This window comes from Alexandromys fortis, unplaced genomic scaffold (assembly GCF_014885135.2).
Source record: "Alexandromys fortis isolate MF-2015 unplaced genomic scaffold, M_Fortis_MF-2015_v1.1 scaffold_54, whole genome shotgun sequence".
Lineage (NCBI taxonomy): Eukaryota > Metazoa > Chordata > Mammalia > Rodentia > Cricetidae > Alexandromys > Alexandromys fortis.
The window spans coordinates 6,100,011-6,114,658 of NW_026067958.1; the positions used below are offsets into that span (position 1 = coordinate 6,100,011).

Here is a 14,648-nt window from a genome sequence, read left to right on the forward strand (position 1 = left end):
AAAATTTTTATTTTGAAACATTTTAAACTTCCAACAAAGAGGAATAATGAAGTAAACTCCCACAATCCTTCACCTAGTGTCATTCCTTGTTTGTATGCCTCTATTTTCCTTAATGTCCATCTGTGAAGAAGGAAGACACGCTCTTCCACGATACAGCAGTCACACGGTGGTGGCTACGTACAAACACCGTAGTACAATAATCACACTCAGGAAATTCAAATTCATCTTTTTCTGATACATAACCTATACTCATTTTTCTCATTATTTTAATAATATCTTTCTTTTAATTTGAAGAGTTGAAATATTCTTTCCCAACACTCAGGAGGCTGAAGCAAGAGGACTGTGAGTTCAAAACCAACACAGGCTACATAATGAAATTATGTCTAAAAAGAAATTAAAAGTCCACACCCACTGTTTTGTTTTTGCAGACTGCCATCAAATTGGACCTATCTGGCTGATTGCTCTGATTGGATGTAGAGCAGGATCGCCACTTCCAAGGCAGTTCTAAAGAGATGTTGTGTCCTCAAACTATCAATTGTCAGGTGATACATCACATTACCCCATCACTGGTGACCCTAAATTGAACATCTGGTTAAAGAGGCCTCCATTAGATGTTTTTCATTTTAAAATGTCCCCTTTGTAGGTGTTAAGTAATATGTTCCATATAGTTTGATTTCCAATCTGTTGACCTTTGAAGAGTCACATCCTACCTTTTCCCTTTCACCTCCCCTAGAGTGAGACAGTAATCTGGTAAATGTCACATTGCATCATTTACCCAGTGATGTCAACAGCCTTTGTTTATTACAACCACCAGCCACCAAGGTAGTGATGTCAACAGCCTTTGTTTATTACAACCACCAGCCACCAAGGTAGTGATGTCAACAGCCTTTGTTCATTACTACCACCAGCCACCAAGGTAGCCGTGGCATCATTTTCTCTTTTCAAATCCATCCTCCCAAGAGCCAGGTCTGTAATCCCAGGACCCAGAAGGCAGAAGCAAAAGGATCATTAGTTCAAAGACAGCCTGGCCTGCACCCTAGCCCAGCACAAACAGCAAGACAATCAAACTCATCTTCTCTTTTTCCAGTTCTGTCTTCTCCTTTAACTTGCTAACTTCTCTAACATGTATTTGTAAAGTCCTTCCACGACCAAAGTGGTCAATGTGTGTCACTCTAGGGACACAGTGACAAGGAAAGCAGCCTGGGCTCCTCAGGGAGCTCACTCATTTAACAACTATTCAATTGGTGTCTATCATAATCTACATTGTTCTATACTGGAGCTATAACAGTACTATAGCAAAAACAGTCAACTCTACTTGGACCTGCATTCTAGGTGATGAGGGGACATAGACTGTACCGGGAGGGAAGGATGGTAGGGAAGAGACGATCTGAGCTCAGTCTGGGGAGGTCTCTGCAGTGAGATGATTATTTAGGTGAGCTGGGAACAGATGTTCCAGACACACAGCAAAGCACACGTACAACACAGGCTTACAGTGCTTCAGAGCAGCTGGGCGGCCCAACAAGCAGAGCGTTAGAGATAAAAATCAGTGAGGTGGAGCTGCAGGCTGGTGCGGACAAGCCTGCTGTGTCTGTGGAAGAGAGAGCAGAGCACCCTCACCCTAACTTAGGCGGTTACCACACCAGGAGTCAGCAGCAGCTCCTGGGGCTGGCCTGGGTGGGGGTGGAGAGGGAGGCCAGTGGACCCTGAGGCCAGAGAAACTAAGAGGCAGGGGAGGGTGAGAAGCCTGAGGAAGAGGCTGGAAGGGGAGGCTGCTGAGTTAGCAGGAATAGAGCCCAGCTCTCTGGAATGTGAATCCATACAGTGTTGGAGGCTGTCTGCTGAAAAACACGTGGGAAATGAAGAGCCAAAGTTAACAGAGCCTGTAGCTGTGTTTCAGTGATATTCAGTATATGCAGAGTCCTGGCCCCATCCCCAGTACATGTGCGTGTGCACACACACATGCATGTATACACACAGGGTACACACAGAGATGTACGCATGAACACATGAATGTGCACACACACACACAAATATTTCAAGTAAGAAGCATATCACAACAAATAATCAATGTTTTACATGAAAAACATTGTAACTATCAAATAATTTAATTTTTGATGACTAACCAGCTCCTTGTTTGTGATTACTAACAGCTCCTAGCTGTTTCCTACTCTCTTAGCTGCTACTCTCGTCCTAGGAGAGTGGGTATGGACTACCATCTTCAGTAGAGGTTACAGAGACGATTTGCTTGTTCCCTCTAATGTAGTTGCTCAAAATTCTCTTGATTTGGGTTTCTTTGTTACTGGCTTAGTTTTTTGTTTGTTTGGTTGGTTGGTTTTGGTTTGTTTTTTGTTTTTTTTTTTTTTTTCCTTTTTTTGTTTTGTTTTGAAACAAGATCTTATTCCATGGTGCAGCCTGGTCTCAAACTCTCTGTGTTCCTCAGGCTGGCTTCAAACTCGCAGTAATCCACTTGCCTCAGACTTCCAAGTTTTAGGATTAATAGCAAATGTCACAGGTCCAGTGCCAAATTAGTTTTAATGATTGATAGCTCAGAAGATTGCTTAATCCCCACATCGCTCCACAGTAAGGCCTCACTTGTAACTTCCTGTGTGGTTTCTGATTCTGGCAGCACTTCTTAACAAAGGGTAAGACTTGAGAGAGCCACAACCTTTGCTCTCTTTACATACGGAAGAGCACACTCCACTCCCAGGGCCTAGGGCAGCTGACCAGCTGGGCTGGAACCACACAGCCATCTGTCCCTAGACCTTTCAACTGTGGGAACAAAATGACACAGTTATCAAGCCTGGAACAAGAGGAGTCCACATAGCATTGTCCCCAGCTCTCCCCCTTGGCATGGATGATGGTGTTGAAAGCCCATGGGGTTCACCACAGGGAAGCCCCTGCTGAAGTCCCCGTGAAGTGGGAGCTAGGAAAAGTAACCACCCACCCTCCCACTTCACCCCCTCCCACTTCACCCCCACCTTCCCATACCACTCCAAGCACAAAGACCACTACCAGGCTGGTCTCCCAGCAAGAGAGCAATGGTCCACGTTGTTCTTCACAGCTTCAGAAGAAGGCACACGTTTCTTTGAAAAATAATTTTGCTCCATGATGGGTTGAGTCTATGGATCTGGAACCCTCAGGTATGGAGGGGGTGACCCACAGTACTAAGTCCTGTGTAAGATGCTTAGAATTAACCATCAGATTAGTCACATGAGGGTCACTGGTAATCTTGGCCCAAACAGTATGGTGCCATGACAGAAATACAAGTCGAACTGGAGTACAGTCAAAAGAAACAGATGGCCTGCGCCAATAAGTGTTCTTGACTGTTCATGGGAGTCTTTGTTGTTGAAAAGTAATAGGCTCACTTTATCTACAAAGTCAGCCAATAAATATTTGCTAGTTTTGTTCCTCAAAAAATTCTAAATTGTGTTATCAATTTTGTTTTATGTCACAATAGATTCTAAGTCAAAACAGTTCCCATTCCTTATATAGACATTCAAGAAGAAATAAAGAGAACTTAAAAAACATCCCACAATTTAGAAAGCTCTTCTCACACCCTGTATGTCAACTGAAATGAGCCTACAACTTGTCCCGGAGATCCAGAAAAGCCTTCGAATGGGAGGATGGGGGAGTGTGCTACTCCTGCTAGCTGGCCTGATTTCCCATGCTACACGCAGCCTCCCTTCTGAGGTGTGTTCAAGTAGTTGGCGTTTGATTGAGTCATCTTTCTCCTTACCACTGGGGAGCCTGACTTGACAAAGTGCCCGACTCTGTTCATCCCCTCCCCTCCCCTTGAATTCACACAAAGGCAAAGCAACATTTGAGCGTTGTCCTCCTTGACTTGATGGTTTACACCTGTAGTACCAGCTCTGGATTAGGAGTTTGAGGTCAGCCTGAGTTACACAACCAGACAGTTTAAAATAAACAAATAAATTTAATAGCTCATCTTGCTGCTCAGTATATGTGTGTGTGTATGTGTGCATGTGCATGCACACATGTGTGTTTGTGAGTATGCAGACACGCACACATATCAACTTCTAGGGTTTTAGGAGCAGCCTCTCCACATTTAAGTTACAGAAAACCATTCTAGGACAACTATCTTTTTACAAATGTTTTGCCATCTCACTGTCCCATGCCATAACTGTGAAAGGAGGCTACTGCACATGACCGCACACAGAAGTACTAATGCAGAATCCAAATTAGTTTCCCCGGTGACGAGTGTGGTTAGTCCCATGACCACAGTGACTGTCCAGCAATCTCGGCAGCTTCCTAAGGTTTTCACTATCCCCAGCGTGCTATGCAAAGCAGGTCCAATCCCCCCTACATTCCTTTGTCTTGGTTCTCTGTCAAGTCAAATTAGTTTGCCTTCTCTGTTAAATTAAAGATATCTCTGTTTCCTGTTTCATGCTACCTTGGCTTCCTTCCTCCTCCCCTAAACATTGCAGCAACCTTAAACCACGTGTTGTGCTATTCCGTGAACCACTTCCTCTTCAGGAGCAGCTCTCATTATATTTAAAAAAAAAACTTAAGAAATTAGGTCAAATTCAACGGTGTAAGTTGTTTTCCAAGCACATTATCAAGTAACAGCCTCATAGCTTCTGCCAGCACGTATGCTTGGCTGAATTCTGCACTTGGTATTCCACATCAAGCATATCACTGACCAAGTGTAACTCCAACCAAGTGTGACACCAGCTGTGAACTTTTCTCTTTTCTTTTTTTTTTCTTTGAAAATGGGTTTCACTATGTAGTTGAGACTGGCTAGAACTTGTTATGTAGCCCAGGCTGCCCTCAAACTCTTAAACCACGTGCCCCCATCTCCCAAGTGTTGGGATTACAGGCCTGTAGTGCTACACTCAGTTTCACAGAAACAGCTTTTAAAAATGCTTCTTCTTTGTAACCTGCCCTTGTAATATGTTTTTATTATGTTCCTTAAAAAGCTATTGACAGCAGGCTAGTTTTAAAAATAATAAAAACAGGAAAGAAAATTGTTGCTAAGAGAGCCTCAGATTTTTAAATTTTGTTTCTTGTTCTATTTCATCTCTGACAAACTAATCATAGACTCAAAACAGTGTTCACCTGTAATGTCTAACAATATAATTGTTTTCTTTACCATCTTCAACATGAAAAGATGGCATGCAAATAACTTCTAAATATTTAATCTTTGGCATAAACTGAGGATAATTCCAGTTACAGAAACTCACACAGGAAGTCTTACAGGGGCTAAGCTTCTAACCGTATAATATATATTCGTTGACTGGCAAACTGCAGTCTTGTTTAAACATTGGGAACCTCAGTTTTGTCTTTTGTAAGTTTGGGAAAATAAATGTTCTGCCTAGGACACAGAGACAGCTTTATTACGTGGCACCATGGAAGAAGGTGCCAGAAGAAAGTCCAGGCAGCGAAGGAGAGTGGCTAATCTTTATCAGCTATAATTTTTATCCTTGTCAGACAGGTGGGACTGGGGATTTTTTTCTCACCCTCCTGCAGCCATGCAAAAGCATGGCTAGTATTCTTTTGGTTTGCTGACAAGGAAGCTGAAGCACGGCGAGGTTTGATACCTTCTCAAGGTGGTCGCTGAAGCTAGAATTGACTGTATGCCGAGGACAATGGAAAGCAAATGTCTAATTGACACCATTAAATAGTTGACATGAAAGTTGAATTTCAAATAACTAGAATTTTATGAAGGAAGTATAAACAGGATTTTGTAGGGAATGTGTGTATGGAGACAAAAGAGTGGTACAAAGTCTATTCATAGGGCCCCAAGGGCCCCAAATAGCAGGAACTGAGCCTTGAGGGGTGTGTGGGAGAAATTCCTGAGATATCCTGAAGACTCACTGGGCACCTGATGTGAATATCCACTCCATTACAGCCAGTCATTGAAGGTGTTTAAGCAGGACAGTGATACGTTCACGACTGTATTTGAAATCAGTGTCTATGGTGTCGGTGAGAACAGGAAGTCAAGGTGACCAGAAGGTCGAGGAGTAGAGAGATGAGCCTTTCCACTATGGCCAGGCAGGAGGGGTGAAGGAAAGGAGAAGCCCTCCAAAGGAAAATCTAGGACATTTTCTGACTCACTGGGTGGGAAAGCAGAAGAGGAAAGGACCAAACCAACTTCTAAGTCTAGACCGTTGAGTGACAGATGGTCCCTCATCAAACCTGGGGTGTTTCAGAGGAGGGGGTACAGAAGAAACATTAAGTGGGAGCCATTTGCATGGAAGTACCTGAGGAACTTTGAGTTGGCTTTTATCAACAAGTAGGACTATGGCTGCCCTGACTGATCCGAAATCATGACTGGATCTGCTAAGTAAAAGACAATGAAGACTGCATTCAAACTGAACTAAACACATGAGGTGAATGGAAGTATATGTCCTGTTAAACATATGTAACACAGTACTTAGGGTTTTCAAGTATACATGATTGAAGTTTAGTTATATAGAAAAAAAGAAGTTTGGGGGTGAAAACCAGAAGCTTGATTTTGAACCCTCCCTACATAGGAAATATTTGCATTAGGAAAATAGCACTGTCACTAAGAAATGTTGGGTTTTAATCTGGATATGCTTCTCCTCCAGCACACCCATCTTTCTCCAGAAAATAAAAATAGTATAATAACTCTAATGAGTACTGCTCCAATTTTTTACCAATAATGTGATATTTTTCCCAAGACACAAAAAGAACCCAAAAATTACATACTCATGAAAAGATTTTTAACTCCACCTAGTCATGGTGTGAACATGACTTGTTTTGCAATGTTGTGCCTCATTGCAACAGCTTCTCCACCCCAGTTGCTGGCTGCTAACCCCAATAACACATTTAGCCTCATGGATGGGCGTTTTCTCTTTTGGCCTTTGGAAAGTACCACACATACACAGTCTTATTCTTTCATACTTGTGTGTGTGTGTAATACATGAATTATCCATGGCTCTGAGCCATCTCTTCCAGAAATAAGGCTTTCTTGAAGGAAAGGGTAATCATGCAAGATGATTGCATTTACAGATTAACAAAATTTATGCAAAAAGACTCTTAAAGTTATAAATGATGTACCACACCTAAAACCGTAGCTCTTAGTTCACTGAGGCAGAAGGATCCCAAGTTCAAGGCCAGACAGACAACATAGTAATGCTCTTACGCCAGATGTCTGATTTACCAAAAGGTCTTAAATGTAACTCATTAGACATTATACTGTGAATGTGTATTTCCAGCATGATTTTGATGGTGATGTCTCTGACAAATAGAGACAGTGGTGGGGGCAGGCAGAGGCAAAAAAATGTGCAGGAACAGGGGAAGTCTTAGCCAGATGAACCTTGGGAGCATTTCTGGGGCTCCCAGGGATGTTGGTCTGAGCTGTCTTCATCTTGGGTGAGTAACTCTCTCTGTCTCATTCTTAACCCACTGTGTATCAGTAGTGTGTGCTGACTGAGAAACCAAAGTCTCAGGACTTGGTGGGTATTGCTGACTCACAGATGCCACGTTTCTCCATTTTAGTGTGTTTTCCAGTCACTGGTCTAAGAGACTACATGGTGGCAGGTCCTTACTACCTATATCACTTTTGCTTCACATGAGTTCATGGTAACATAGATTGGTAGCTTATAATGTCAGCCAATAAGTATTTTTCCACTTTGAGTAGCTTGCTTTGCTCATTAAAACACTATTTTCCTGTTAATAATAATAATTTTTGAAGAATTCCTTTGTTTTTCACAAATTATGTCACATAAGAGTCTAATAAAATGAATTTACATGAGCAACTGTATAAATTTATTTATTCTGCTAATTTCTCCTCATCAAAGTAATGCATGAAAGATCCATTCTAAGATTTTGAATAGCACAACTATTTTCACAGTCTATAAAAACATATTTTATTCACTTACTTATTTTTCTCCATTTTGTAGGAAATTTGAAAAGGGGAGATTATTAGTTATAACAAAATATCTGAGTCTGGGTACTTCACAAAGAAATGGCATGTGTTAGCTGACAGTTGTGGGCATTCAAGATCATGGCCCTGACGTCTGCCTGGCTATGGTAAAGTTCTAACAGTACGTGGCATCACAGTGGGGGGAACACATGCAGAATACATCACACAGTAAGACAAGAAGACAGAAGTTGCCAGTGTGGCTGATATTGCTTTGTAACAACTCACTCTCACGTAAACGAATCTACTGTGAGAGACAAGTATTAAGGCCTTCCAAGGGCAGCTCCTCATCACCTGGGCATCTTCCAAGCCTCACCTGTGAATGTTCTATCCCTATGGCAACTCTACAGAAGAAAACAAGCCACATCCAGACTAGTGCAGGAAAGGGTGATTTGGACATACTTTTAGGGGGAAACAAAACTCTGTGTGAATGAATCCTCACATAGAATCCTGTCTTTAATCAGAAGTGGGGTCCACCCATAGACCTCTTCCCTAATATATGCATAAAATAGCAAAAACATTTCCCACCATCCTTCACTACCACAGTCTGATTCCTTCTTAACTTTAGACCTACACATGTAGACAAGGTCCACGAGTCTGCCTTACCTCTCAGTTCTGTATCTGATGCTTGTCTGCCTACTTTCAAGGGTGTGGTTCTGAGTTTCCAATGAATGCTTCTTTCGATACAGCTGTCCCTAATGTGTGAACTCCATATTATTTGGGGTAGGAATGTCTGCTTCTATTGTGTTTGCTCTGTAGTGTCTAGGTTTGTTCTTGTTTTAACAAAATTCTTTTTCCTGGCCCATGCTGGCCAAGCCATCTTCATGACTCCTCTGTATCCACATGACATATCCTCATATAACCAAAAAGGGCTGTCTAGACACTTAGCATATCTCAGACAAATCACAAATCACTTATCCACCCCCTGATGGAAAAGATGCAAAGCTTAGAACGCGAAATGGTTGTTGCACATAGTCAGTACCTGTTTTAGGGAGTTTTCTGTATCACGAAAAAGGAAAGCATTACTCTTTCCTCTTAAAACTGAGGAAGGGGCTGCACTTTGACTGTTGAGTTTCTTTCTTGACAGCTGTCTGATGTGGTCTGACAACTGTACTATTTTTGTATGGGCCTAAAGATATGAATTTAGAGGATCGTTTGATGCTATACCAGTTAGCAGAATCATAGAAGTAGGGTCTTTCCTGAGGCCAAGGAGCTCCCAAACCATGGGTTCTTAGCTGGATGTACAGTTCCAGGCATATGTTTCCTCCTGTGACTTGGGTCTTTGGTCCAAGCAGAAAGTGGTTGGTTGCTCCCATGACATTCACACCACTATTGCATCTATGGCATGTCTCACTACTACAGTCAAGATCAAACCAATTGGTATTCTAGCATGGAGGAAGGTAGGGGCTTATGAGCCCCTGTCCTGCTGAAAAGCTATTGGTAGCTGATAGTTTCTGGGAGAGGGAAACTCAGTTTTCTTTAAGGGATAGCTCCTGACAGGTTGATCACTCTCCAGTGGGTGACTCCTGACTCATGAGTGCATGGGGCAGTACAAATTAGACTTGGTGAGTTATTTTTTTCAAAAGGAAAGAAAGCACAAACTTAGGAGAGAGAACTGGGGGCACTGAATTAGGGGCCCTCAGTTATGACTGTTTACATTTTGGAGAGTGGGTCTATTGTTATCGTGGCAGGGTACAGCAGCCAATGGGCATAGGACTGGAGCAGTAGCTGAGAGCTTACATTCTGAGACAACAACCACAAGGCAGAGGGGGGAGAGAGAGAGAGAACATACTAACTAGGGTAGTAGATTAGGTTTGCTATTGACCCTCCCAAACAGTTCTACCAACTGGAGACCAAACATTCAAACACGAACCTATGAACCTATGGAGGGCATTCTTATTAAAAGCACCACACAACTGCTTTCTGATTGGATTTGATGCTGGCTCCATGGAAGGGAATTTATGTCTGCTACCAGAAACCTGAGCAAAACCTCATGGCTTGGTCCTTATGTGATTGTTTTCCCAAATGGACAGAATATGGCCATCAAATTGTCTTCAAAACACCATACTTATGCCCATAAATTAATGTTTCTGTCAGCTTTGGCCAGATATTTTCTTTATGTGGTAGTCAGTGGTTACTCTGAAAACTCAAGATACCAAAAATAAATGACTGCTGAATGCCCAGCCATAAAAGAGGCATCCAGTTCGCCCTCTCCAAGACTCAGGGTCTAGGGGAGTAGGGAGCAGAAGAATGCAAGAGCCAGAAGGGTGTGGGGATCAGAAGGAGCCCTGCCCTCCAGGGGTGTCATGGCTGGTGCACTCTGGAACCCCCAGCAGCTGTGATTAACTGCACTCAGTCTGCACAAAACTGCACCTACCTTGTAATAGAAGTGGGAGGGGCTCATGGATCCACTTTTCCATGGGGACTTACACAGTTAGTGGTTGATGGGAAGGGAAATTTTCTTCAAGGTGTAGCTGCAGGTAAAGTATCTATGTCCCTACAAACAACACTAATGAAACTCATTGGCCATACACTAAAAAGAAAATAGAAAAAGTAGAAAGGAACTATTTAGGAAAAGAAAAGGGATTAACAGGAATAAGAGGGTGATTTGAGACAGGAGTTAGGGGTAAATACAATCAAAATACAGTGAGGAGAACATGTAAAAATATTATGAGACCTACTATTATTATAATTCATATGTGCTAATTAAAGCATTCGAAAATCTTACTCTTTTGAACCTGACCTGCATATTAAAGAATGCATGGAAAAATAATATTTGTTTAAAATAATCAATTGAAAAAAAATAAAGATGGATATATTTAAATTTAAAAAGTTAAGTCATATTGATTGATCATCATGAAAGCCAAATTGTAAGTACATAGTAAACATTGTGTGTTTACATGACATCATTTCTCTGTATATATGAGTTGTGTCCATAAGAAAACAGAAGCATGTATGACCTATGTTCAAGTACATATTGCTGGCTAAAATACAGCCATCCTTCAACACCTGAGGAGTTGATTCCAGGAGTCTCTGTGAATTCCCAAATCCTAGGATACCCACTTCCTTTACATTTTACACAGCACACACATTCTCCTGTGTTCTTAATTATCTGGTCCACTTACAATGCCACTGGATCACAGTCAGCGGTGGAGGGAAGTTCTGAGCGACGCATGATTAGACTCATAGAAAAGACCTGCACAAACCGAGACAGCTGCACCACCACCAAGCAATGTATCAGGACCACAGTGGCTAATATCATTGTTGAACCTGTATGACTATAGTTTTTATAAGGAATGTTACCCAAAAAAAGTGTTGATATGTTCAGTGCAGAATTTTTTCAAATGTTTCTGCCTAGAGGGAGCAAGAATGGATTTCCATGTTCGACTATAACACACACTGATCCTCTATGCTCACCAGACTATTGTTGCTGTGAGTGACGTTAGTCTTACAGTGTCTTACGGTGCTTAGAACCCTTGGAAATACTCGGGTGAATCTTTCATTTTACATTTAAGGCATCTCACTCCCTTTGCCACACTGTACCCTGCCACACAGTCCTCAAAGGATGGATGGGTATATTATCTCTTCATTTCCCAATCCAACCGTGCCAATAAATATGCCCAAAGCTATTGTTATTCCACAGATATTTTTATGAAGGATGGGACCACTCAGTAAATACAATTAATCACAGACATTTTAAAATGCAGCTGCATTTTAATGTGTTTTTAAATGGAGATTAAATTCTACATTCCTCTGGCATGATGTCACAGCATCTTAGTAGCTATGTCATTGCTGTGACCAAAGGGAGGGAAAATGTTATTTTGATTCACGATCTCAGAAACTTTAGTCCAGTTTCTTCACTCTGTACAAAAGTGTTATCTTTACTATAAATCAATCAAGGGATTAATCCATTCATCTCTGGAAACATCATTACAATCTCCTTGGTACTTCTCAATGCAAACAAGTAGGTTATCAAAGTTAACCATCAGGAGTGGCTTGAGGTTTTCTCTCTTTTTAACAAGGAATCCTAAGGCAAGGTGACTCCCAGAACAAAGCTTTTTCTTTGTTTGGAAAACCAAGTTCTGGTTTTGCTCTGTGTCTGGTCCCTCAATTTAGCTCGACCTCGGACATCAGATTAGATGATGGTCAGGAGTGGAATTTCAGAGTAAGCAGAACCTTCTTTTCCACCTAGTTCTTTTCACAGATGCCTGATCATAGAGGAAAAAATGAAAATGCAGCATTTATCCCTTGGTAAGCTCTTAGAGACTGCTAATGTCTGGTGTCTTCCTGTTTCAGATGGGCGAATCAAATGAAGACATAGACCAGATGTTCAGCACCTTGCTGGGGGAGATGGACCTCTTGACCCAGGTAAAGTCCTCTTCTTAACCTGCAGAGTGTTGGGGGTGGGGCAGGGGTTACCTTCAAAAGGATGTCAGAGATTGACATCGTGTGCCCCTGGTGCATCTGCGACAGAGCTGGGACAAATGGGTTTTCTTGCTTCTGCACCTTCAGTCCACGTGGTTTAATACAATGTCACACATGCACAGATATGTCAACATCTCTGCTTACCATGACCATGGGAGGAATTCCCATGGCTCCTTAACAACCACCTCTGAACAACATCCCTAGCAATTGCCTTCATAGAGACTAAGTGCGAAAATGGCACCGACTAAGACTTTTTTTTTTTTGTCACCTTTTAAAGAAATACTGTATTTCAAAGGACTGTTAGGACATTCTGAATGAACTACAAGAACTCAGTTCCCTCTGAGAAGCATGGAAGCCTCTCAAGCCACAGGCTACATATCTGAGAAAAACAGTCAGCCAGGAGTAGATTGACTCCACTGTCCATGATTAGGGATGGATAAACCTTGGTGTCCCCAGTTTCCTAAAATAAGCAGAAAATTAAAGTGGACTGAAATGCGATGATGTGATTGTAATACAGAAAAAAATTCAAGCTTACAGAGAAGTTGAAGCAATATAGGAAGAATCCCAATTCACTTTTTTCCAGTTCTTCACATGAGTAACATGTTCTATTTGTGTTCCCCACCCCCTCCCACATATCCTGGTGAAGGCAGCCTCTAAATCAACAACAACAAAAAAAAAATTAGTAAATGGTTTGGGATAACACATCTGTTAGGATCTGTAGCTCTGGCTCATCCTTTATATGTTGATGAGTTCCGTGAATCAAAGATCTAAGGTTATGAAAGGAGAGAAAACAGAGATAAAAGTTCTTATAATCTTAAAATGTAAGTCACATCTAAGCAACACAGAATACACGGAAGATATAAAACATAAAGAAATATTTTAAAATGGAAAATATTTTAATTTCTGCTTGGCAACCAGATAAATAATAAGATTTCAATATCAAAAATCAACAAAAGCAAAACCTGTGTGCAGGGATTCTGGCTCGATTGTAAAGCAGTAGCTAGCACAGACAAGGTCCCAGGCGGGGAAACTTGTTTATCAGTCCCTATTGGAACTGTTGAAACATTAACTTCCTTGGAGTAAACAAATAATAAGTAAACAAATAACTAAAGGATTTTGCAGAAGAATTTCCTTTCCAGATAATTGTACATTCCTTTCTTTGATGTCACTGTATAAGACCTTATAAATTATGTATAGTATGTGCCTTCATGACAGCAAAGTCTCTCTGTTGCTTAGAAAAATTGAGTATTTTTGCCAGGGGGGTGGGTGGTGCACTCCTGTAATCCCGGCACTAGGGAGACAGACACAGCTGGATCTCAGAGTTCAAGGCCAACCTGGTCTACAAAGTGAGTTCCAAAATAGCCAGGACTGCCAGGGCTGACTACACCTAGAAACCATGACTTGAACCCCCCTCCCATAAAAAGAAAAGAAAAATGAACTATTTAATTCTCATTGTTCTCAATTCACAGTCTTTTTATTAATACTTATAGTTTTTAAACTGAAATTTTCTATGATAGAAAAAAATCCTTATAAAACATTTATGTAAGAGCATAATCTTTAAGAGCATATTTGGAGACAAACTGTATAAATCGTGAGCGTTTGGGGCTTCAGGAATGTTGGTTTTGTGACTCACACACAGAAACTGTGGGATCTGTTTTCACAGAGTCTAGGAGTGGATACTCTTCCACCTCCAGAGCCCAAGCCACCCCGAGAAGAGTTCAACTACAGTGTGGGCTTTAAGGACTTAAATGGTAAGCACAGAAACTTGTTTCCTTCAGCAAGTTGAAGCCATAATGATGACAGATCTCCATGAACTGTACCTTGGCCATGAAACTAAGGAAATGTGGATATCGTGGTATATAGCGTGTAAACCCTGGACAGTGCGCAGTATTTTACTATATCTACATTGAATTAAGAAAGTCTGTTAGATACTTTTGCCAGTAATGAAAAGGAAGATCATCTTCCATTTATGAAAGTCTCAGTATAACCTCACCTTTTGAAAAAGAAAAATTTCTTCTTATTACTAAGAAGTCAAGAAAATGTTAATAAAAATGTCTCTTCAAGGATAAAAATTTAATAACTATTGATAATATACAAACTGGAACTGATTCAAAATATGCTTTATTCTAAATACATTATTTTATTTTGCATACATATTTGTATATAATTTACCATTTGACACTTCCATTCTCTAAGATAAACAGGATCTTCTTTTAAATTTTTCTGCAGAAAGAACTGTTAGATCTGATGTTGTTGAAATGATAACAAATCTTGAAATCATTTCCAACTTTGTAAGAATTCGCTGGAACTCTTGAAA

The 14,648-nt window shown here is 41.0% G+C and overlaps 1 protein-coding gene across 1 annotated transcript in view; it reads left to right on the top strand.

Moving 5' to 3' along the window:
* Positions 1-14,648, top strand: part of Apbb1ip (amyloid beta precursor protein binding family B member 1 interacting protein) — a 97,493-nt gene that overhangs the window by 30,535 nt on the left and 52,310 nt on the right. The window contains exons 2-3 of the mRNA XM_050152730.1: positions 12,203-12,274; positions 13,995-14,082. Of these exons, the coding sequence (XP_050008687.1) occupies positions 12,203-12,274; positions 13,995-14,082 (160 nt within the window). The remainder of the gene's footprint in view (positions 1-12,202; positions 12,275-13,994; positions 14,083-14,648) is intronic.